The 24127-nt window shown below is 44.1% G+C and overlaps 1 protein-coding gene across 3 annotated transcripts in view; it reads left to right on the top strand.

The window, feature by feature from the left end:
• The window catches only part of LOC142042088 (alpha-2-macroglobulin-like), a 41948-nt gene that overhangs the window by 11103 nt on the left and 6718 nt on the right, over positions 1–24127 (top strand). Inside the window, exons 7-29 of one of the 3 annotated variants that reach the window (XM_075051599.1) lie at positions 1618–1702; positions 2417–2540; positions 3251–3365; positions 3501–3610; positions 4489–4650; positions 4929–5156; positions 6841–6904; positions 8147–8289; positions 8646–8795; positions 9010–9180; positions 9904–10003; positions 11395–11521; positions 11807–12035; positions 13127–13253; positions 13862–13983; positions 16563–16614; positions 17247–17330; positions 17459–17635; positions 18531–18615; positions 19154–19310; positions 19597–19671; positions 22507–22672; positions 23684–23907. In XM_075051599.1, coding sequence (XP_074907700.1) covers positions 1618–1702; positions 2417–2540; positions 3251–3365; positions 3501–3610; positions 4489–4650; positions 4929–5156; positions 6841–6904; positions 8147–8289; positions 8646–8795; positions 9010–9180; positions 9904–10003; positions 11395–11521; positions 11807–12035; positions 13127–13253; positions 13862–13983; positions 16563–16614; positions 17247–17330; positions 17459–17635; positions 18531–18615; positions 19154–19310; positions 19597–19671; positions 22507–22672; positions 23684–23907 — 3077 coding nt within the window. The remainder of the gene's footprint in view (positions 1–1617; positions 1703–2416; positions 2541–3250; positions 3366–3500; positions 3611–4488; positions 4651–4928; positions 5157–6840; positions 6905–8146; positions 8290–8645; positions 8796–9009; positions 9181–9903; positions 10004–11394; positions 11522–11806; positions 12036–13126; positions 13254–13861; positions 13984–16562; positions 16615–17246; positions 17331–17458; positions 17636–18530; positions 18616–19153; positions 19311–19596; positions 19672–22506; positions 22673–23683; positions 23908–24127) is intronic. The other 2 variants (XM_075051600.1, XM_075051601.1) reach the window with 2 other exon arrangements.

Here is a 24127-nt window from a genome sequence, read left to right as displayed (position 1 = left end):
GATAGGGAGTAAAAGATGACAATATTTTGGTGACCCTGTTTTGCCTCTCTCATCATGTACATCAGTCCTGTTTCTTCACTTGTAGTCCTCTCTCTTTTTCCTCTTTTTCCTTGTTTCTGCAAAAGCTTAGAAAACACGTTCGGTAGAAAACCTCAGTTTGAGGAAGAACACTCCATAAATGCTACAAGCAGATGCAAACACTGTGGTAGTAGAGACTGAGTAAGGAGAAATGTGCTGTCCCAGGGAGCGTTCTAACCCCCAGTTCTGTCATAAAACTTCTCAGGTGTTTGTAGACGTGTACCCTGGCTAGGCTCTGTGCCTCCTTGAGGAGGCTGCTCGCCTTGTGCCCTGCACTCCCAGGCTCCCCCCCGGCTGTACATGGAGCCCAAATGACCCAGCGCATTGCTCAGAACCTGCTGTTTCTGGAATACACAGGATGCGACCCAAAGAAGATGATTGTCACTGAAGTTCATGAGAGCTGGGTTATTTGGTTCAAAGTCGGGCATGGTGGCTAGTATGAACACGGTGAATAATTTGAACGCAAACCAGGTTGTAGGCTTTGGCCTGCCATGGTGACAGATGGGCTGTGCCTCCTCCCACAAAGATCATTCTGATTGCCACCCAAAATCAAAGATGTATGTCCCTTTCTTAGCCTCATACTAAACTGGTTTTTCTTTTATTTGTTCCCATGAATCTCCTCTGTTGCTAATTCTCTTACAGCCTTTTGAGGAAATGTGCTCTAGGGTTGAAATTTTGAGCTTTGCCTCCCATCCTAGAGGCAAATTTATGTCTAGACTGTATAACCCAGGGTTGCTTTCCAGTTCGTGGGCCTGGGTGTGCACGTTCCCTGCTCTTATTTCCTTGCACTGTGAAAAAAACCTCAGGTGCACCACCTGGAAGCAGGCCATTCCGTGCTTTAGTCCAGTCCCAGGCTTGACTAATCAGGGGCTTAGGGTTTCAGGATGCAATATGGGAAGAGGGATGTAATTTAATACTCAGGAGCAAAATATGCCTTTTACTTGCCACCCTTTATATTGGTCTTTATTGCTGCCTTGCCCCCTTGAAAATATAGACCTGAGAGTTCGTGGCTAGATTCAATAGAACTGTCGGGACATGCAGGACAGTTTCACATGCTACGCATCAGTGAGCCTAACGGCAACTCAGGATCTCCAGAACAGTAAGAAACAGCCAAGAGAATCAATGATTCAATGCCGTTTCAATGTGGTAAATTACAAAGGCAGTGAATGTGCTGCTGCTCCAAGTTTTAGTTGAAAATTATGCGTTGTGAAACATGGAACACAACACACAGGACCAGTGTGTCCTTCTGAATGGGCATATATAAGGGATCTACACAGCTGTTTGGTGCCAACGGGATCACATGAGCATGTGCTGCAAATGAGGTAAGGTAAGGGCTACAACCCTCCTTAACTCCCTTTAAACCCAAAAAGTGGCGAAGGCTGAGAAAATCCAGGGAAGGGGTAGCAGAGCTGTACTGAGGACCACAGAGAGGTGATAGTTCCTATGAAGATGATCCTGGCTCTGTGTTTGGGTTGCTGTGTAGTTAGTACACAGCTCTCCTTCACTTTTCTCATATCAGACTTTCTCTCTCCCATCTAGTGCTGCCCAAGTACGAGGTCCTGGTGAAGCTGCCCAAGATGATCACTATTAAGGACGAGGAGATTCCAGTGTCCGTCTGTGGTCTGTGAGTCACAGAGCTGGAGCAAATCTCTTATGCTTATTCTTCACTCCTCCTTTCTGCTGGGGACTGAAAGAAGAGCTGGGGAAGGCTTTTCATACTTTTCCCAGATACCTAGTACAGGCTTGTTCCACCCAATCAATCCTGAGCCTGCTACTTGGCCTGAACAGTCAAAGCGAAGGGACTTCTCTATGTTCCTTAAAAGATTATGTCAAACCAATCTGCAGCTCTCTCCTCCCAGTTTACTGTACATTTTCTTTTTTTGGTCTTTACATTTCCTCAGTTAAAGCTTCTCTGCCAATCCTGAACCCTCAAATACTCAGAGATGTCAGATCAGACATCTGACAGGTGGTGCAAACCCAGTGTTCTCATTTTTAACTCATAAATTGCTCCTCCTAAGCCCTTGGTTGCCTTTCTACTTCTTCGCTGACCATTTGGCAGTTTGTGATACACCTGGCTTAAATAATTTTCTACAGACAATCTTTTTCTGCATTCCTGCCGAGACCTCCCACCTAGAACAGATTCTAATGGATGATGGAAGAATCTCACCATGGAAATGATGGAAATGTAATCACTAGAATCATTAAAATATCAGATTAGTCAGCCTTTAAGAAGAAATATTAGCAAGGCATCCACGGAGGTCTTTAAGGAGATGTGTCTGAGTGTGACTGACTGACTGTCTCATCATCTAATATATTGTTTAACACTTTGCAATTATAGGTACACCTATGGGAAGCCTGTTCCTGGTTTGGTGAATGTCCAAGTGTGCCGGAAATTTTCCCATTCTTCTTCAAATTGTTATGGAAAAGAAGCAGAAGCTGTGTGTGAAGAATTCAGTAGGGAGGTGAGTCCCAAGATTAAAATGTAGGGGTCTTTCCTACGGGTAATAGGCAGTGTTGTCTAAGGGAGGCCAAATCTGTGACTGTTGGGAGATAGTAAGACATCAGAGATAGCACTCTGTTGGGGTGGGGGGGAAGCAGGTGTTCTCAGAGGAAGGCTTTCTTAACAGGTGAGTCATTAAACTGGAAACAGAACTGATGAAGCTAAAATCCTGACCCCATTGAAACTAGTGACAAACCTCCAGTTAGCAGCTGTGAGGTCCCTCCTACTGATCCCCAAACTGAGAAAAGAAGCTGTGAAAGAATTTTGTAACTGTGTGAGGGACTGGAAGGGAGCAAGGAGCAAAGAAGACGAGGAGAAAACAAGAAGGCAATATTGTATATGGGTCAAACACAGGACAAAGGGCAACAAGGAAAAGACTGAAGACTACAGTAGAAACAGGTAGAAAAACAGAACCAAGGTAGGAGGGAGTTAACAAGGAAACCTGTGCATGCCTGGGAGAACTGAGTGTCAAGTACCTCACAGAACACAGAACGTGTGGATGAAACACTAGGAAACAGGCTGTAATCAAGTTCTGGTCTTGGAGACAAGCCTAGAACATAAGGCTGGGATTTCATGAACAGAAGCATGTTGGGTTTGGGGTATCTATTCTTGTCCCACAAGGCACCAAATTTGTTCACAAAATTCCAATTTTCTCTCCAATCCCCTGCTTAGGCAGATGCTCGTGGGTGTGTTTCTGGTGTAGTAAAGACCAAGATCTTCCAGCTCCAGCGCAGGGGATATGAGATGAGCATTGAGGTACAAGGCAAGATCACAGAAGATGGCACAGGTAGGTATCACATGGAGATGGCACAGTGACAGCAGGCCATAACAGGAGGGCCTAGCAAAGATGAGGAAGGTGGAGTAGCAAGTCTAGAAATGCTGCTATTCATTAATAATCCCTCTTTACTGTGCTCTCTCTCAGGAATAGAGATGACTGGAACTGGCTCCTGTGGGATCACATCCATCATGAGCAAAATCAGCTTTGACCTGCTGGACTCTCAGTACAGACCAGGGATCCCACTCTTTGGGAGGGTAGGGAACTTCTGAGACCCTGGACAACAAATGATGTAGCAAACTCACAAGTGCACAATCCCATCAGATGGAATAGCAGCGTGTGCAGATGACATGGTCCACCTTCCTCTGCCTTTGCACAGGCAAATGAATTACTGATAGTTGGGGCACAGATGGCCCAGGCACATGGCCCTGAACCTCCTGGCAGTCAGCCCAGTACAGAATAGAAGGCCCGTTGTTCTAACACATGAGAATAACGTCAGGGAGCAGCAAGCATGGGCTATTCCACAAGGGAAGGTTATCTGTGTGCAAAGGGTGACCACAACACAGGTGGGCGTAGTGACCTCATCAACAAGGGCACAGTCCCACGGTACCCAACCAGACTGAGCAGAGCAGGGGTGGTGACAGTAGCAGGTTCCACCAACAGCCCAGTGACCACCAGACAATGTGAGGTGATGAGTCAGGGCTGAGCTCAGCCAAGGAAGTCCAGTTAACCAGATGGGAACAGCTGGGGAAAAAGCTGGGTGTAGGTCTACCTCCTTTAGTCAAGGACTGGGCAAGGCACAAGCCTGAACTTAGAGTTCTTGAACCAAGAGGCAGATGGTATGTGGTAGAGGTCCCAAAGGAGGCTGGCCAGGGGAGTTAAAACTTACTGAGGAACTTAGGGCCTTGACAGATAATTTCCCCAGGCTGATCAAATTGCTTTGCTAAGAATTTTCTCAGTTGCTGCCTCAGACGACTCAGGACTCACCTCACATATTCCCACATTCATGTCTTTTGTTCTTCTCCATAAAGAAACATCCTCCCTGGCAAGGAGGAAAAGAGGGAAGAGGTTTTAGGACTTGAGAATTGTTTGCTGTTTCTAGTCTAAAACTTGAAGTTTGTTTTTGCTCTGTTAGGTGAAGCTGGTAGATGGCACTGATGTTCCGATTGCCAATGAAACCATCACGATTTCTGTGGATGGAGACAAATACAAAGGGAATTACACTACAGATGAGCAGGGACAATCCTGGTTTTCCATAGACACTACCACCTTCACACAAGCCTCCCTGGAAATCCGAGTGAGTGGCAGAGACAGGGCAGAGGGACTGGGGTAAGCTTCTGTCTTTCCGATCAGTAGGGGAAATATCTATCCATGGGTTATCAGTCTTTCTGCCAAATGGAAGATAAAGCAAGTTTCTTGGCAGATCACCTCTCTTCTCTGTGTCTCATGTGCATGTTCTCCACCTTATTCTAAGAATGGGAAATATAGAACATACCCAGAGTTTTTCTGTGGACTTTCATGTGACTTGTTACCTGGTTTTGGTCAGCTATGAACTTTTTTATTCTTCTTTATCAGGCTGATCATAAACCTGAGCTGAACTGTTATGACAGCGACTGGATCACACCTTCATATGAGCATGCCATGCGTAGAATAAGTCGGTTCTACTCCCCCAGTAAGAGCTTCCTCAAAATTGAACCAAAGCCTGAGACATTAAGTTGTGGCTCCCCCACAGAGATCCAGGTGCACTATATCTTCACACCAGAGGCCATAGGAGAGCAGAAGAAAATTGTCATTTACTATTTGGTAAGAATTATTTGTGGTTACTTTGATCTATGGCCACAGAGAGCACTGTGGCACATACAGCTACGTTCCATCACGAGTAACCACAGCACTGCTGTGTGGTCAGTCCTTAACCAGTAATGATAAGGAGAGATTGAAATGGAAAGTGTTGCCTGTGACAGTGGGGTTTAAACACATATCCGTAATGTTTCTCACGTTGTCTTCTGTGTGCAGACTTGGGTAGGGTGTACATGTTTTATTAAGAACAAAAGAGGGACAAAATATTGATGGAGAGAGCATTGTCTTGGGCACAGCCATCCAAGACTCTCATTTCATAATACTCCACTCCCAGTTTCCCCAATTCCAAATTCTGGTTAATATATGGTCACAGCTCAGAAACCAGCACCCTACAAGAAGATGAAAGATGAGGAGGAAAGCTGTCTCCTACTCAGTTTTGTCCTTTGGTAGTCATCTGGCCAGTGAAACTAAAGCAACACCTCTAACTACAGTACCAGAAAAGTCCAATAAGCTTAGATCTTAGGTCATCTATTAGGCAATGATGGAAAGTTTGGGATACCACAGTAACTGGAACAGACTATAGCATGCTGGCATTGAGAACCATGAATTGGTTCATTGGGGAGGGGCAAAGAAGAGACACTAATTCAGCTGTGACCGAACAATGACCTATCAGTTTCACTTGGGAGAACAGGAAGAATCAGATGAATATTCAAATAGAACTTCTTTCCCCCTAAATTTATTTTTCTGGTTATCCCACTTAATGACACTAGCAGAAGAGATGAGAGCAGCCTTGGAGAGCCAGAAGAAATCAGTGGAACAGACACTTCTGTTCTGATGGATTGTACAGAACATTTGGGGGGACTTGGACTGAGATTACGAAAAAGAGAATAGAAACCTGTGACAGAGATGTCCATGTGCTTACTTTCAAGTCTGATAACAATAAATTGAAGCACAAGATTCTTGTTTGTCCCAGTAGCCTGGGAAAGTTGGTCTTAAGTGTATACACACAGCAGGTAACCAAACACTGAGGAACTTACATTTTTATAGGTGTGGATCCCACACCTTGAAATTAAAATATGGTGCTATGGAATAGATATCCTACATGGAAAGTAATTGTACAAAAGGTGTTTTTGACTGTGAAAAGGGAAACTTTTTCTAGAAATGAGGAAATTAGAGGTAGCATTCAGGCTGTTGCTTACTGCCTGACTTCAGATACCTTATTCAAGCTCATTACTTACAGCCTGTGCTCTTCTATTCCAGCTCTATGTGAATTATGAAACTAATCCTGATTAATTTTTTCTCCAGACTGTTTCACAATGCAACTGAGAGTGGAATGAGGATAACTTTTGATCTTCAGTCTGTTCTAAATTGTTAGAAATGTGCACATGACACCCAAACTTACGTGTGCTCAGAGGCAAAGTGCATCTGAACCTGATCTATACATGCAATATGTACAAAAGGGAAGCCAGGTCTGACCAATGAGGAGACATTGGTCCTCTTAGCGGTGAATATTTCTGTCTCCAAAGACCCAGTAAATTCCAGTCTGGCACTTGCTTAGTATCTTCTTGGGTTTGCTCGCCGTTGGCAGTGCTATTCGTACTCACACTCTACAGTTAACCCAGTGAATGTTCATTCTCCTTCCCTTCAGCACTGGTAGCAACAATTACAGGAAGGTTTCTCTGTCACACAGGTGATGGCCAAGGGAGGCATTATATTAGCAGACACCCATGATCTGACTGTGAATCCTGGAGACGGTGAGCAGAACTATGCATTTTTAGCATCTCTGATGATAATTTGGGGGAAGGGGGGATGTAGAGAAATCATTTCAATTCAGACATTTAATGTTTTAATTGAAATACATTTTCAATATTTAATCTTTTTAAATGAAGTGCCTTGGGTTAGTTTTGTTTTTTCTGAGTTCTGCCAGGTGCTATTTTTTTTAATGAGAAAATTTTAGAAAATTCAACAAAAAATATGCATGTTTTGGTCATGTTCTCCTCAAACCAACACTTTCTGCTGACCACTCTACCCTATCCAGGTTGTGGATGCTTACCAGTGTTGTGAGACTTGTGTACAGTGAGCAGGAAGAAGATCGTGTCTCCTCTTCTTTCTCCTTCTCACTTTCCTTGATTTTTGGAGTATTGTTTCTCCCTTATAAGCATGCAAACACATGCATACTTATATTCTAACCAATACATTTGATTTTATTCATATAAATGTCCAAGGGTTACACATTTGAGTAACTGAGACTGGTTATGATGTATCTTTAAAAGTCTTTCGACAATGAGACCAGGGAGACATTTTGGAAGTCTATGAGAAGGAGTTGCACTGCAGTGGGTATAAACAGTATATGGAAGTAAAGGATTTTGAGTGCTATGTGTTCATAGAAAGTTCTGCATCCTCACTAGTAGCAGTGACTAAACTAACATGCTGGCTCATATCAAGAGATATTCTATCACCATGTTGAGATCGTGACATGAAGCTCAGGTCCTGCTAGAAAGAGTCTTTCAACATAGAGGGGCATTTTCCACTGCAGTTGGAGCAATAGTTTGGTGTTCTAGTTAAATGCTTGCTCAGCAGTAACTTCACAAAGTTATTCTTTCAGCCACTCTGCAACCTTGACTGCTGCCACCCATTACAACAGTCCCTCATTTCTACGTTTTTTCCCTCATCCAAATTTTGTAGACTGCAGAAGATCTTGGAGCTTGAGGAAAAAGGGGGTTGGGAACATCAAGAAATTATGCCAGATGTTAACTGGGGAGAATCTAGAAGGCATGCTGAGGCCCACCAGACTAATCTCATTTGGCTATTACACGATCACTGTTTGAATGTAGGTGTCTTCAGGAACAGCCATAGACTTCAGTCATGTATCAGTATTCCTGCCGCTGCTAACTAAAAATGTTCAGCATGAATGAACTTGACCTTTTTATGTGGGGAAGGCAAATGTGTATAGCGGAACTTCTTGTATGTTGCTTAGCCTTTTTTCTCTCTGTTAGCTTATGGGACATTTCAGTTGACCTTCCCTGTTGAGGCGAAAATTGCTCCGCTGGCACGGATGCTTGTGTATACCACTTCACCCAGTGGGGAAGTCATTGCCAGTTCAGCAGATTTCCAGGTTGAAAGTTGCCTCCCCAATAAAGTGAGTATAAGTCAGGGTTTATGCAACCCTTCTTTGTCTTGTAGTTCAGTTATGAGTTCCAGAATGGAGGCAGAATTCACAACAGCTTCATGAAATGGTCTGATCAGATGTTGACTGAGGATTAGTGACTGAAACTCCAGAATAAGTTAAAAAGCCGTAACTCTAAAAAGTGGAGCAAGACAGAATAAGAAAGAGAATCACTCATCATTATTAAGTACATTGGTCAAAGCTGAATATACGTTAGAAGAACTGCAAGGCACTAGCAGAGCTCAGTTCACAAGACTAGATGCTTCAGTATAATAGCATGTAACAGCATCTGGAAAAGTGGTTGCTTTAACTTCCTCCTGGGGTTGCAGGTCAGACTGAGTTTTGTACCCAAGGAAGGTCTTCCTGCCTCCAACACACGCCTGCAGCTCCATACCTCACCCAGGTCCCTGTGTGCCCTCCGTGCTGTGGACAAGAGCGTTCTCCTTATGAAGCCTGAAGATGAGCTCTCCCCCAGCTCTGTAAGTCTTGGCTATTTCTGGTAATAAGCAAGTACAAGAACCAACTAAGTACCTATTAACACCACTATAGACATGGGGCCATCTATTTTTATAGTTGCATTCACTACGCTTCTTTTTTAGAGGCTGGTTTTTATCATTGGACTGTTAGGTAGTGCCTGTGTCCCTCTAAGTGCTGACCTGCCACATTTTTCCCTGGTTGTTTGAATTTGCCCAGGTGTATAATCTTCTCCCACTGAGGGAAATCCGGGGTTATAGCTTCAAGGACTACTACCTGGAAGAAGACAACGTAAACCCTTGTGTGTCACTTGACAACATATTATTAAATGGATTTGTCTACATACCCATTTCTCCTGATGGTGAAGGTGATGCCTATGACGTTCTCAAAGTAAGCGCCAGCCTCTCATTTTAATTTGTTATTCCTTTTTGGAATTCAGTCTCCTCTCCTCTTCTCACCTGCCCTGAAGGGCTTTTTAGTGAACTTTGCTGTGAGCTTGCTAACTTTTGTACGCAAGACAATAACAAGGCCCAGGCCCTGCATCTATGCAGCCTATCATTGGTACCTGAGTACTTTTCTGAACCATTAAGACTTTGAGAGGTCTCTTCATTGCCAGTAGAGATACCTGTGAATGGGTTCAAGTAAGGAAACAGTCCTGAGAAGTGAATTCTGGTGCCATAACATTAGAAACTCTTCCTCAGTCATGCACATTCTCCCTCTGCCTGGTGTAGATAAGTCTTTAGTAAAGTGCCAGTTACTTTCATAACCCACAAACCCACCTATACACATCTAAAGAGTCCTGCACGAGACTTTTTGGGTAGCCTCAATCCAATGCTTTTCACACATGTCATTTTCACCCAGGCAGATGTCCCCAGGGTAGACCTGTGGCCTTAGCTTTCCATCTGATCATGCCAGGATTTAGCCTTAGGAAGAGTATAACATGATAAAGCCTCAACATCTGGGTTGAACCAGTCTATCTGGCATTTATATACAAGTATTTGTTATTCTGATTGATCCCAGACTTAAGTACATCTATTCTTGACATACTAGAAATAGTTTATTTTCAAAAGTGTGTTTGCATATTTTTTGTTCTTCTTTCTCTTTGTTTACTAGGAATTGGGCTTAAAAGTCTTCACTAGCAGCAAGATCCATAAGCCTGAAATCTGCCAGCATTACCCAGGACACATGATGGAAAGGAGTTACAGTGGTTCTAGTACCTGCTTCATTTTACCTCCCACACAACTATCTAAAATTTACCACCCTGCTTCTTTACTTCCTTCTACTTCTTTGAATATTAATTACACCAGGCAGATCAGATTCTGTTCAGATATGCTGGTCTAATTCAGGATCACTCCCTTCTGGACTCAGTCCTGAAATATGAAAATGATGCACCTCTGCCTGCTTGTCCCCAGCGAGTCGGATGTGCCTGGCTAGAACCATGTGTGCAGCAGGGATCCTGTAGGCACTAAAAGTCTGCCAGCACAAAGCAGTGGCTTTTTTCTATCATCAGATCTGAGTCCAGCTATGGAAACCTTAAAAAGGAGTCTCTACTTCTAGGTAGTCACATTCCAGCAATAAATAGAGGAACAACTAGAGCAAAAGGGGGCCAAGACAAAAGAGAAGGTGGTACAACTTTGTGGGTAGATATTTTACCACTGGGGGCTAAGAAATTTGGTTCTGTTCCCAGCTCTCCCACTCACATGACTATAAGAGGCTGGGTATGTCACATCACTTCTCTGCAGCTTCAGTGACTGTGAAGATAGAATAATGATACTACTTTTTTTTCTGAATAGTTCTGAGATTGAAAAGTCTATATAAAACACTCTCACCTGTATCACTTCCAGTCACTGATTTTTCTGGTGCAGTAGCCCAGCTCCTATTAAAAAATTATAGCTTTTTGTCTGGTGATAGCTTCTAGCCTTCTATTCATAACACATGAGATCTTTGGTTTTGAAATGTAGGATTTGTCTTCAGAGCATGGCCTGAGACAGCTGGCTGCTTTGAGAAGATGTAAAGTCTTCTAAGGCTGATGGAAAGCCTTTCACAAGGCACAACACTATGCAACTCTGTGAGAAAGCATCTCCCTGTTCTGGAACCATTTATTTGCTAAGGGCCGGAGATATAAAGACCCATATTAATCTCAAAAGCATCTTAGATGGAGGAGGGGAGGGCTAAGTGTGGTTTCTGTTTCTGGTCATAAATAAACATGAACAAATCTTCAACCAAATTTATTGAGCTATGTGCAACTGTAGTATCTGGAAGCAGTAAGTTGCACATTTGACTCTGTATTGCAATAGAAATGTACCCTCAATAACATCATGATACATGGCTCTTTTGGCACTGCTGGGTTTACTGGCAGTGGGGGAAGAATGCTCAAACCCATCCAATCTCTGTAAGAGGAGCAGCAACATTAGAAAAAATGAAATATTGAGATGACAACAGAGAAATACATCTGTTTCCAGTGGCCAAGGTTTCAAAGTTGTTCTTTCAATTTTAAAATTTTAGCTAAGAATAACCACTACCTGGAAGGAAAGTATCCTCCTGATTTACAATGGAGTTTGACAGATCTTTTCTTTTCTTCCTGTCCTTGAACAAATTTACTAGTCACTGCATTGAATCTGCTTGAAGATTTGGACTATGAAATAACGGAACATATGGTTGCTGGCAATCCTGTGGAGACCATCCGGAAGTACTTCCCTGAGACGTGGATCTGGGACATAGTTTCAGTCAAGTAAGTCTCTACGGGAATGTAGAGTGCGGTCACTGGGGCAAAACCTCGGAAGATATTTAAACCTCAGTGGAAGTGTCAGTATTTCAGTAAGGGGGGTACTTCTAGTAGACAGAGGGATTTTTCAAGGTCGCTGATTATAGGATGCTTTGGGAGAACATGCAGAAGCCAGTGCCTGTATCCCAGCTGGTCAGGAGTTTGCTGTCAGCAGGTATTGTTCAGTAGGCTGAGAAAAACATAGATGATCACCAGAATACAACTGAAATTTTGTTCTCCATCCCTCGCCAGCTCTGAGGGAAATGCTGATCTAGACGTGACCATCCCTGACACCATCACCGAGTGGAAAGCCAATGCATTCTGCACTTCGGCAGACACGGGCTTTGGCCTGTCCCCGACAGTGTCCCTCAGAGCCTTCCAGCCCTTCTTTGTAGAGCTCACCATGCCCTACTCTGTAGTGCGTGGTGAGTCCTTCACGCTGAAAGCCACCGTTTTCAACTACCTGACCGCCTGCATCAGGGTAAGAGACGTTTACAACTTTGCTCAGTCTGACAGCTTAGGGAAGGCGACAATGGGCCACTTATAACATGGTTTCCCAAGCCAGATGACTGATCTCTGACTATAATTTCATATAGGTGTACGTATGTAGGAATTCTTGGTATATTTAATGAAAGGAGAATATGTTTTTTCCAACAAAGTTTTGAAAGCTGCATTTGATTCAGAACCTAAAGCTCTGCTGCTGAGGCCCATGGCCTTGTCTTCACAGATTTATGTCATTGTCCAACAGAAATATGAAACTCGGGTTAGCCACAGACCACAGCATCATTGCATACCCACATGGAAACACCAAGGTTCACTGTATTCAGCCTTTAGTCTCATGTCATATAAACATCTCACAAAGTATCACACCAGATTTTCTGAGATATGCAGACTTCCTGTGATTTACTGCATCTGCCCCAAAGACACTGAGCAGAGCTATATAGCTTCACTATTCTTATCTGCATTCTTTCACCAACAAAAGAGACAAGAGAGAATTTGGGATGTCATTTGAACAAAATCTCAATGACCTTTGCTCAGTTTTTTATAAATACAGATTTTTATTCTGAAAGGAATGAAGCTGAAACAAGGAGGGGCACTGATCCAGCCATTCCAATACACTCTCATTTATTTCCCTGTCTTTCCTGTTTTGTTTGCTATTTTCAGGTTCCTTATTCTACTCTCCCTTGTTCCCTTACTAGCTTCCCACTGCTAGTGTTTTACCTCTTCACCTAACTAATGATGAGAGCGGTCTTTAATTCATGGCTAAGTTTGTAGTCATTGCTTTGCTTTTACTCACACAACCGGTCCATGCTCTCCATTTTCCCAGAATCATTTTCCTTTCCAAAGATACACATCCTGTTCTCTACATTTACCTTCCCAATCTCTTACACTTGTACACATCTCGGTCTTTTCCCACTTCATCACCCAGTTCTTGCTCTGCAATATCCATAAGGTTCTCAGTCTCACAGTATAACCAGCTCCATTCCCCATTTCCATGTACTGCACTGTCTCCAGTAACCCCAGTTTCTCTGCAATTCCAACCTTCATGACACGTCTCTGTACAACCGGCAGGTCAGTGTCTCTCTGGCTGAATCTACTCATTTCCTGGCTACACCAGGAGAGACGCAGGAAGAATCCTACTGCATCTGCACGAATGAAAGGAAAACTGTGGCTTGGGCAGTAACACCAAAATCTCTAGGTAAGAGGCCGGACAACACAAAGAAAATACTGGGCTCAGATATCTGTGGATGACATCAGATCTTTGGTGTGAGTAGCTAGGTGACTCCAAACCTGTCTGGAAGGACATCATCTATGCCAGAAGTAGGAATTCCAACCCTGAGTTTGAGACACTGCACTGGGATGCAGTTTCCAGGTCTTAAACAAACTATTTAAGTGCTATGGGCCATTGTTTTCTTAACATTTGAATAGAAATCACAAATTCCCTTAACGTGTGCAGAGCACTCGGACATTCCTGTTGTGGAGCTGGGAATGTCTTAGCTTAACGTGGCTGGGTCTGAAATATTTCAATCAAAGCTTGCTTTCCCTGAAGCCTCCCAGGACATGACTGATTGACAGGACTTGCCCCTCCACTACTCTTCTTGCTGATGGACTTACACCTGCTCGGGTGGCCATCATGAAGGAGGTGGCCTGGAAGGCTGCAGCTGGATGAAGATAAAACACTGTCTCGAGTTTAATTCTCCCCTTGGAAAAACTTCCCTGTGACGCACCAGAGAGTGCCCAGAATAAACACAAACCCCATTTCCCCGGCTCTGCCCGGCAGGGCTGGCTGACCCCTGTTTCCTCCAGGGCAGGTGGAGTTCTCGGTGAGCACCGAGGCCCTGCAGAACCAGCAGCCCTGCGGGAACGCCATCGTGGAGACCCCTGAGAAAGGGCGGAAAGACACGGTCATCAGACAGCTGCTGGTGGAGGTACGTGGGCTGCTGAGTTTGGTGGCACGGAAAGGTAATAATAATTTCACGCTCCACAGCAACAGTTGCTGTAGGATAAAGGTTTTCTGTTTCAGCCGTGATAGCAGCAATAATGGCTTGCGTGACTCTTATTCTGCACGCGTTTATAAAAGAAGCATTGATAAATCTCACACAGGCCAGTAGAGCCCATAACTCATAATGTTGCCATCTCGTAGTAAAAGCAGGGTAATACATTACATAGTGGGACAGAAATAATAAGGCAGGCAATAATGACAGATTTGTCCCAAACACATCATCTGGGAGATAAATGAGAACTCCTTGGTGTTACCTGTAATAAATCACAGGGTTAGACTGTAAATGGAAGACTTGCCAGAAACCTTATGCGTCTCCTCCAGCACATGGCTAGTACTCTGGAATACGGAGCAGTCACCACAATATACAAATATTTCCAGAGAAAACTACCATCATTGTTTTGAATTGGTTTTATTACACTTTTAAGAATGTTCCAAACAGTATGAACTAACTTTTTTTTCATTCTTCTTTACATTTTTTTTAGCAGTCTTTTGCAATGCTAAAACCACAGCTTTTCCCATGATAAATAGCCAGTCATAAAATTAATCCACAGTATAAGAGTCCCTGTGATATTAATAGCAAACAAAAAGTACCAGCTTGCTGTGTAGTGAAACCTATATAACATCACATGTCATAATATTGTCATTCCTATGCATGACAGGAAGGAATAGTTGTACTTAACAAAATTAAGTCAGGAGTAATATATAACATTGCAACTCCTCCTTACATTGCAGACATTCCAATTTTCAGCAAGGCAGAGCTAGGATTCATGTAATATGTAACTTCAGAAAATGTTTTGCTAACCTGACTGTAATGATGGAACAACAATCCCATCTGTTAGGCTGCTTTTTTTTTTTTTTTCATTTATTTACAAATGAATTTGAATGTACAGTGCATTTTGTGTATCAGGGCATGAATAACTCTAACATTTCAGGAAAACTTCCTAATTTCATATATGCCTTCAGGAAAAATATGTTTATTTTGTTCTTTGAAGATAGTGGAAGATCAGAACTGTAAAGTCTTTTCTCCCAGATGGCGGGGGAGTGAAATTAACTGAATGAGCATTAAAATTACTTCTGTCGGGGTGTCTGAGAGATGACTGGTCTTATCCTGTTATTGTAATGAGGTAATTAATCTACAGCAAGCCCCGACTGGATAGAATCCGAGATTAGCATCCAAGGCTGAACAATTAATTAGCAGGGATGGACACAGTGTAGCTTGCTTGGGATGGAGCTACATTGTCCCAAACACATGGATGTCAAGAGCCCCTGCAGCAGGCAGCGGGTTCTGGGCAGGGAGAAGGGGGTCTGCCAGAACCCCTGGGATGTCCTGTGCCCCTCGGGAAACCAAGCCTCGCTGAGAGCTACTTGGGAAACAGGATGTTTTTTCACTCAGGAATTTCTCAGCTGGAAAGGAAAATCTTTCAAATAGTTAGAGTTTGCATGTTTTAATTTCCTGTTGAAATGTTCAAAATCAAACAAAACAATGGATTTCTCATTTAGTTGCATTTCAGAATGACGTACTGAAACAAACAAGAAGGTGCCTTTTCGAACAGAAGCATTTAGCTCTGTCATAGTTTACCCTAAAAGCTTTTTCTTTTTTCTTTTGCTCCCTACTCTTTTAATCTTTCTCTGTCTTTTCATACTGAAGAACGAGAGTCAATGTATTTTAACTGTGTGAGAAAGTGAAGGTAATGCCATTGTTTACATGCTGGAAAAAAATTTCAGCTGGCAAAAGTTGGGAACCAGTAATGAAGCACTGGGAACCCTCCTATGTGAAGGTTAAAAAAAATGATACGGGGATGTCACTGAAAAATCTCTAACAAAATATGTTTTCTAGTAAATATTTGATTCATGAGTTTTATGCAGAATGTTTTCAACCAGCTCAACAGAAAACAGGTCTTTTCTGACTTCGAAAATTAGGCTAGAAGTTTTTGAAACAGAGGGATACAATCACGAGTTGACTGTGGCATGTATTTCAATTTTGGATGTTGTAACGTGTCGCTTGTGGGTGCATTGGAGGGCTGTAGTTGCCACCTGTCAAAGCTCTCGCACACATATCCTACCTGTGTCCCAGGCACTCAGCCGTCATCACGGTCTGAAGAGTTCTGCTAGACTGGGCCGAGGTGGGGAGCACCTTGGAAGAGAGAGCCCCGTGGCTCTGTTAGCGCTGTTGGTAACATCATCTTGCATGTTATCTGCACCATAACCTGTGAAGCTAAGGGGCCTCTCTCAGTAATAGGAAAGGAAAGAACATGTATCAAATATCACGCTTGTAATTAGCCAGTATGTTATAGTCCCCGATTATCCTCAGTTTAGTACATGGAGAAAAAAACTTTGTAAGCAATTTCTGAAGACTTTTCAGTATAAAGAAGTTATTACCACAGGAGAATTTAAAGTATTTAATTTTCTTAGACTCCCTTCTAGTTTCCCTCTCGATATTTCTTCCTTTTCTTTTGTTGTTGTTTTTTTTCATTTTTTGCTTTTTTTCTTCCCTTTTTCCCCAAGCCGGAGGGGACTGAGGTGGAAACTACCTACAATTCTGTGCTCTGTGCATCTGGTAAGAGCTTTTTGCTTTCTAAGACTTTCTTTGCTGATGTAGAGACTAAAGACAAAGGGAGAAGATAAGGTTCGTGAATGCAGAAGAGAAAGGTGTAGGGATCTGATAAAATTGAACAAACTAGATGTATGTCCAACTGGTAGTGAAACTAATTCTTCCTAAAGGAGAAAAGCTGAAGCTGTAATAGTCCCTGCAATTACAGAGGCAAAAGCATATCTCTTAGGAACTGAGGCTGGCCAGGTCCCTGTAGAGAGAAAATATCTGGAATTAAATATGGTTATCTCTAACATCTTTCATTCAATGGGTATAAAATCATAAACTGGGCTCTGCAGTAAGCCAGGTCTGCCCACCAAAGCAGAAGAGGCCAGAAAAATAGGCTGGAAAGCGTATTTGTCAGTCAAGGCCTGCTGATAGTGCCACGTAGAAGTCCATGACAGTCTGTGTGTGAGGGTACTGCAGGCCCAACACAAAATTTGCAGGATGGGAAACTTCCACAACAAAATTACAGATGAATGGATTTGTTGAAAGCAGAAAAGCCCTGTGCAGGGGATGGTGTCTCACCCTCTTAGCTGCTACCCGTGCATGTAGATATAACTGGAATTGTAACCAAATTGATCTGGTTTTTATGCCAGAAAAGCCAACGTCAGAGCCAGTCTCGCTGGTTCTCCCAGAGACTGTGGTGGATGGCTCAGCCAGAGCATATTTCTCAGTGCTAGGTAAGTGAAGCATTCTTAAAGCGTAACATGCTAATTTGAAATGCTGCCATGTTTCTTCAGGCTGTGCTTAGTCTACTGGCAAGCCCTGAACTGTGCTAATTTACAATGGAAATTGTCCCATTGCCCAGGTGACATCATGGGCACTGCCATGCAGAACCTGCACCAGCTCCTGCAGATGCCATTCGGCTGTGGAGAGCAGAACATGGTCCTGTTTGCACCCAACATCTACGTCCTGGACTATCTGAACAAGACAGGGCAGCTGAGCGAGGAGGTCAAATCCAAGGCCATCGGATACTTAGTGAGCGGTGAGCTGGGACACGGCTTTTGATTTTCTGTTCATTCCTTCCCTTGGGAACTGGATAAGGCCACTATCGGCCACTGGCACGTGTGATCTGGGGGAGGCTGTCCTGGTGCATTCTCCAGAAGGGAGCATGACACCGTGGTAGGTCAGGTGTATATCATACAGTATCTATAAGAAAGAATCCTACACTCAAGTGGAGGTGCAGGGTGAGAGAGGACAGCATCCAAACAAGAACATAGAAAAAATCTAGGACCGGCAATAACTCAGGAGTTCTCGCCGTATGAAAAGGGATATATGAAGTACATAAATCAGACTGTAATCATTAATCATGGCAGCTGATTATGTAGATCTCGGACCCTCCTTAGGATTAAGATTTAGAAAGTGTCACTCATCTTTGACTAGGCCAGAATTTTAACACACTAGCTAGGACACGTTGGCAGACATAACACCAATACATATGGACATGGTGGGTATCTGCTGACTAACAAGGGACTGTTTTTACTCAGTTATTTCACAGAAAAATTGCTCCAATTAAAATTATCCTGTTTGATGCATCCCTATCCTGTGTGAGCTCACCTTTGTATTCAGTTCTCCTCTGGGAACCATTTTCCCATTTCTCTAAAGTCTGGGATACATGTACCTCTTCTCATCAAGTCTAGGGCAGAGAGCGGCAATGACTAAAGATACCCAGTTTCCAGGTGTTTTAGGAGAGAGGAAGAGCACAGGAGGTACTCGGAGCTGTGGGTTTGCCTGAACTTCCACTGTAACACTCAAGCAGCATAGCTCACCCTTGTGCCAAGAGAAGGGGGACACTGTGTCCCATGTCTGCTACATTTCCTTTGCATGGCTCCTTGAAAAGTACTGTGACAACTAAAATATTCTTCCACTCTCCATTTCAGGGTATCAAAGGCAGTTGAAGTACAAACACTGGGATGGTTCTTATAGCACCTTTGGGCCCCGTTATGGGCAAGTTGGGAATACCTGGTAAGACTTCAGTACCACTGGCTTTGCATTTCTGCTTTTCATGCCCTCCCTTTCCTCAGTGTTGCCTTGTGCTTGGTCATTGTGGAGGTTGAAATGGAAGTGGACATGAAATTATAATCATGACATCATAGGATAATCATGTGGGATAGTGGAGCAGAGAAGGATGCTAAAGGACATGCCTTTTCGGTTCACAATGCTGCAGATAGCTACTTCCCTGACACCCTTCTTCAGCTCGAGTGAGGGTGACCTGCAGGATGCCCTAGCTAGTTCTTGTTAGCAGAAGATGCTGATGAATCCCCAGAGTGCCGTTGCCCACCTACTTGCAGCCCTCAGGGCTACGAATGGCCCACTCCATTTAGCGTTGGTCCCTATCTCACTGAGTCGCTAAGCTAGCTCACAGTTTCCAGCCAGCCCACTGGGATCAAGTCCTGCCGCCTCCACTGCTTTCCTCCAGAACAGCGATGCCCACATGGGCCCTATGACCCCTGATGGATACAGGGCCCGCTCAGGATGTCTCCGTTCCCTCTCTCCCTTTCAGGCTCACAGCCTTTGTCCTCAAGTCCTTTGCCCAGGCCCGGCCTCACATCTTCATAGATGAGAAGCACATCCAGGATGCTTTGATCTGGCTCACTCAAAAGCAGAAGGAGAACGGCTGTTTCCGCAGTTCTGGGACACTCCTGAACAATGCCATGAAGGTAACGTTTCTGCCTGGTTGGCTCCACATGGGCTTGGTCAGGCTGGAAGTTGACCATAAGTCACTCTGGGACCAACAGAGCTATTTCAGCACTTGGGGGTTGGGGAGGAGCGGGGAGTTATATATGTGAGCTACCACAGAAGCAGGAAGAAGCCAACAGCATCTTCCGAAGGACTTACCATGAGGAGGCTAGGAAGAATTTGTCCCTGCAGGATGTAGATAAGTAGTACAGGGAGAAGCCAGTGGTGCTGTGAGGGATCAACATCTATTTTTGTGATTCCTTGCAGGGTGGAGTGAATGACGAGATCACGCTGACGGCCTACATCACTATTGCATTGCTGGAGATTCCTCTGCCTGTAACCGTATGTGTCTGTACCCCAACCTGAGCCAGAGATGGCACTAACCTGCCCTATTAGTGGCCTCCCAGATTATCAGGTCCTTTTATCTTTTGAAAGAAATCCTGTCTGAATACTCTTTCCTTTCAAGCCTAGACTGGAATAATGTTTTTCCTCCATTTTCCGTCCCTGTCCAATCCTGTCTCCCATATACATCTTTCACTTGATCTTTTTCTGAGTTTGTCATGATTTAACCCCAGCCAGCAACTAAGCACCACACAGCCAGTCGTTCACTCCTCCCCACTCCCAGAGGGACAGGGAGGAGAATCGGGGAAAAAAAAAGTAAAACTTGAGGGTTGAGATAAGAACAGTTTAATAACTAAAATAAAATATAATAACAACAATAATAAAAAATATTATAATAATAGTAATGAAAAGTAATATAACAAAAAAAAAAAGAGGAAGAAAACCCAAGAAAAGACAAGTGATGCACAATTCAAATGCTCACCACCCGCGGACCGATGCCCAAGCAGCAATCTGCCCCCCCTGGCCAACTCCCCTCAGTTTATATACTGAGCATGACATTCTGTGGTATGGAATATCCCTTTGGCTAGTTCAGGTCAGCTGTCCTGGCCATGCTTCCTCCCTGGCTTCTTGTACACCTGCTTGCTGGCAGAGCATGGGAAACTGAAAAATCCTTAATTTAGGATAAGCGCCACTTAGCAATAACTAAAAGATCAGTGTATTATCAACATTGTTATCACAGTAAATCCAAAACAGCACCGTACCAGCTACTAGGAAGAAAATTAACTCTATCCCAGCTGAAACCTGGAGAGAGTTCTTTTGTAGAGAATCATGCTTTTGCTCCTTTAAAAGAGTACAGCTTGGATCAACAGTGAGTTAAATAATATTTAAATCTCTGAAATGAGCCAAATAGTTTTTCTACACCCACAAAAATCTCCTTTTGTTTGTTGGAATAGTACATTCTTGTTGAACCACTTGTATGGGCTTATTGTGTTGACACAACAGCACAGGTCTGTAAAAAAAGGTGGCACACTCAGGGATTCATTCTCATTTTTTCTGCCTCTTCTACATTGTTTTATGGGAAATCCCCATCCTTAATGCTTCAGGAATAAGGTATACCTATAGGGAATAAGGTATACCTATAGGAAATACCATATACAGTAGTCTGTGAAAATCCTGAGGCCTATTTAAAAGCAATGTGGGTTTGGTCATTCTGATCCCTGGGTCTGTTATCCCCTCACTGTGAGACAAGCCTCTGGTGCAGGTAAAATTGGGGTGTGAATTGCAGCAGAAGGACTGCTGAGCCAGGATGGTTGCCAGGCTGCTGTAATCCCTCTGCTCCAAGTGTAGTAGGGACTATTTTTTGTTGGAAGTTTTTTTCCTGTACCATTAAGAACAAGCAGAAGGAATTATTTTGCAGTGGGGTGACATGGATAACATTAACTTCACCAGAAGAGTATTCTTTCTTTGGTATGTGTTGTGTTTAGAAGGCAAGTTCTCAGGCAGAACTGTATTGGATAACAAGGATGTTTTTCATCTCCTTGAGCCTAAAAGTGCCACTGAATATGAAGGGGTTTGTAAGAATTTGACTGGGATATGGGTTAATTTCAAGTTAAGCTGCATGAACTCCTGAGCACAGCACAGCCCTTAGGTATTTAATGCTATTGGCAAGCATGCAGAGTATTTCTGTAAATAAAATAAGCCATATTAGACCCCTCATAAAAAACTTATTAGTACTGTCCTGAGCACGTGTATCTACTGCCACGTCCTGTCATTAGACTGAACTCCTCCCCAGCGCTTACCTTACAAACACTAGTAAGCATAGGAAACCTTACCTGAGGGATAGACCCAACCAATTTTGGTTTTATTCTTTGCTTTTTCAAAAACAGCTGAATTGCTTCTCCAAAAGTGTCCACAAAAGTCATCTTCCAGTAGACACCCAGTGAAGGCAAAGTACAAAGCCACAGAAAAATAAGTCTTTTCCTTCTAGACCACTGATTAAGCTGTAAATGTGCTATTAGGCTTCAGATCATAGCATGCCCCCCCTGCAGTGTTACTGCTTCAATTTTACAGCAGGTTTTCCAGCACAAATGAGGAATAGTCGTGTCATGCTGAAAGGTTGTGGGGCCAGAGTGTCTGTTAGTTAACACTATGTAAAGTAGCTACATTTTGATTTGCTGCAGTGATTGCGCTCTTAAACCATACTTGAGATCCTGGCTTCAAAAAGACATGCATTGCTGATGTTAACATGTCACAAAAAATATTCCAGAAAATAGAAAAAAATGTATTCTTTCTTGTGCAGAGACAGAACTTGCCTCCAAACTAGAAGCTATGTTATCAAGGACCAGCAAAATGAATTTTTTTCAGAAAGCCCTAGAAAAGGGGAACTAAACAATAAAAAGGAAAGGATAGATCAGAGGGTCAAAGCACAGAACAGTCTCAGGGTGATAGCTGGAGGAGGAAGGCAAGTATCCAGTACATGTAGAAAGAAGTGTATCAGAGAACTCCTCTTGCTGTGAGACACAATCAGAACAGTAATTCTTCTCAAGGCAGAAGGATTGAAGCCCTGCTTCACAGTCTTTAAATCGAACTGGGAAAAAAAATTACAAGAAGATGTATTAAAGAAAAGCAGATACAAGATAAGGAAGAGCCTTTGGCTGCCCAATCATTCCAGGGGTTATCAGACCTGGGGCAGAAGGGATATAAAACGGTACAATCTTTGTCAGACAGGAAAGTGGGGACATCAAGGGTCCATAGGCACCATCCGATTTCTGTTGCTCTAAGACGGACCTCAGTGTGAGCTCTGGCTGCTCCAGCTCAGTCTCTCTCTCCTCGCAGCACTCGGTGGTCCGTAACGCTCTGTTCTGCCTGGAAATGGCAGCAGATGGGAAAGAAAACCACGTGTACACCAAGGCACTGATGGCGTACGCCTTCGCCCTGGCAGGGAAGGAGGAGAAACGGAAGGCATTGCTTAGCTCACTTGAAAAGGAAGCCGTGAAAAAGGGTGAGTGCTCCTGCTGGGACATCTCTTTCTTCCAACCCACTGGCCTTGCATCTTCCCTTGATAAAATGGTTTTTGTTGGTGGGGCAATGGCTGCAGGAACTGGCTTCTGTGGGTGGGGAAAGGTGCAGGGAGAGGAAAAACTAGTGCAAAGGGGTTGCATTTTTGAGAACTCCCTCACAGTGCCCGGTCCTACTTCTCTGCTCCAAGGGAGTTCATCCGGAAGCACCAGGCACCATCCCCATCGGTGCTGAACTAAAGGGTAGCTCTGCTGGAGTCTCTCCTCAGTCCGCTCCTCTTGCCACACCAGGCACTGCTTAGCAAAGGCTTAGCAATGTTTACGGCTACTCCTTCCTTCCAGTGCACATGCTCAACATAGAACAAAGTTGACCTTGCACAGCACAGGGCATGATAAATCAGAGAAAAGCTGGATGTGCTGAGAGAGAAAGCGAACATACAGGTCATTTCAGAGGCCCCAGCATAAGCTCCGAGTCTTCCAGGAAATCACATAACGACTCGGAAGCATTCTGGCAGGGTCAGGCCAGACAGGGGGTTTGCCCAAGCGTTGGGGAGCAGGGTTGTGAAGGAAGTACCCCCAGCACCTTTTGCCTTCTCCGCCTGCAGGTGACTGTCAAGCCTGGTCACATTCTTTGGGTCATTTTGCCCCAGAGCTTGTCACTGCCCGCCCCCGGCATCTCTACTCCACAAGGGGAGGAGTGTCATCCTTCTTAGGTCCCTGGGTCCTCGAGCTGCCCAAGCCCATAAATGTCTGTGTGAATCTGGAGTCTAGGACAAAGTGGTAGCCAGGGCTGAGGACTGAGCCTCAGCAGTCTCAGGCTAGATGTAAACCTGCAGCAAGTGTAAACCTAACCCTTGCCTCTTCATCCTGCGTGACGGATGCATGCTGGAGGCTCTGTCCTCCCAGCTGGACCGGCAGCAGATCAAGAACTCCCTTGCAATGACTACTAATAATTGCTTCTTGTCTTGTCTCCACGCTCCCCGCCTCCTGTGAAGATGGGTCTGTTCATTGGCAGCGACCTGGGAAAGAGCCAGAGGTTGATCTCCCGTACTATCGCTACCGAGCTCCCTCTGCTGAAGTGGAGATGACAGCCTACGTGCTCCTTGCTCACCTCACCACGCAGCCGGCACCTTCCCAGGAGGAGCTGTCATTCGCGTCTCTGATTGCAAAGTGGATCAGTGGTCAGCAGAATCCCAATGGAGGCTTCTCCTCCACCCAGGTGAGCCGCTTCCCTCCTGTGACTTCACACATCAATGTCAGAGGATGGGAAGTGTCAGAGACCCAGGTGGGAGCACAGTAAGTTCTGCCAGGGCAGGGACTGTAGCCCTGCAGTATCTACCACGGTTGCCAAGTTCCCAAGAGGCTAGAGGCTGGTATGGTAGGTAGTGCTTCTGGGAATGACCAATACTTTGATTAAAGACCTGGTTTTCTTGACACAG

Source organism: Buteo buteo, chromosome 19 (assembly GCF_964188355.1).
Source record: "Buteo buteo chromosome 19, bButBut1.hap1.1, whole genome shotgun sequence".
Taxonomy (NCBI): Eukaryota; Metazoa; Chordata; class Aves; order Accipitriformes; family Accipitridae; genus Buteo; species Buteo buteo.
This window is presented reverse-complemented; position numbering and strand designations above follow the sequence as displayed.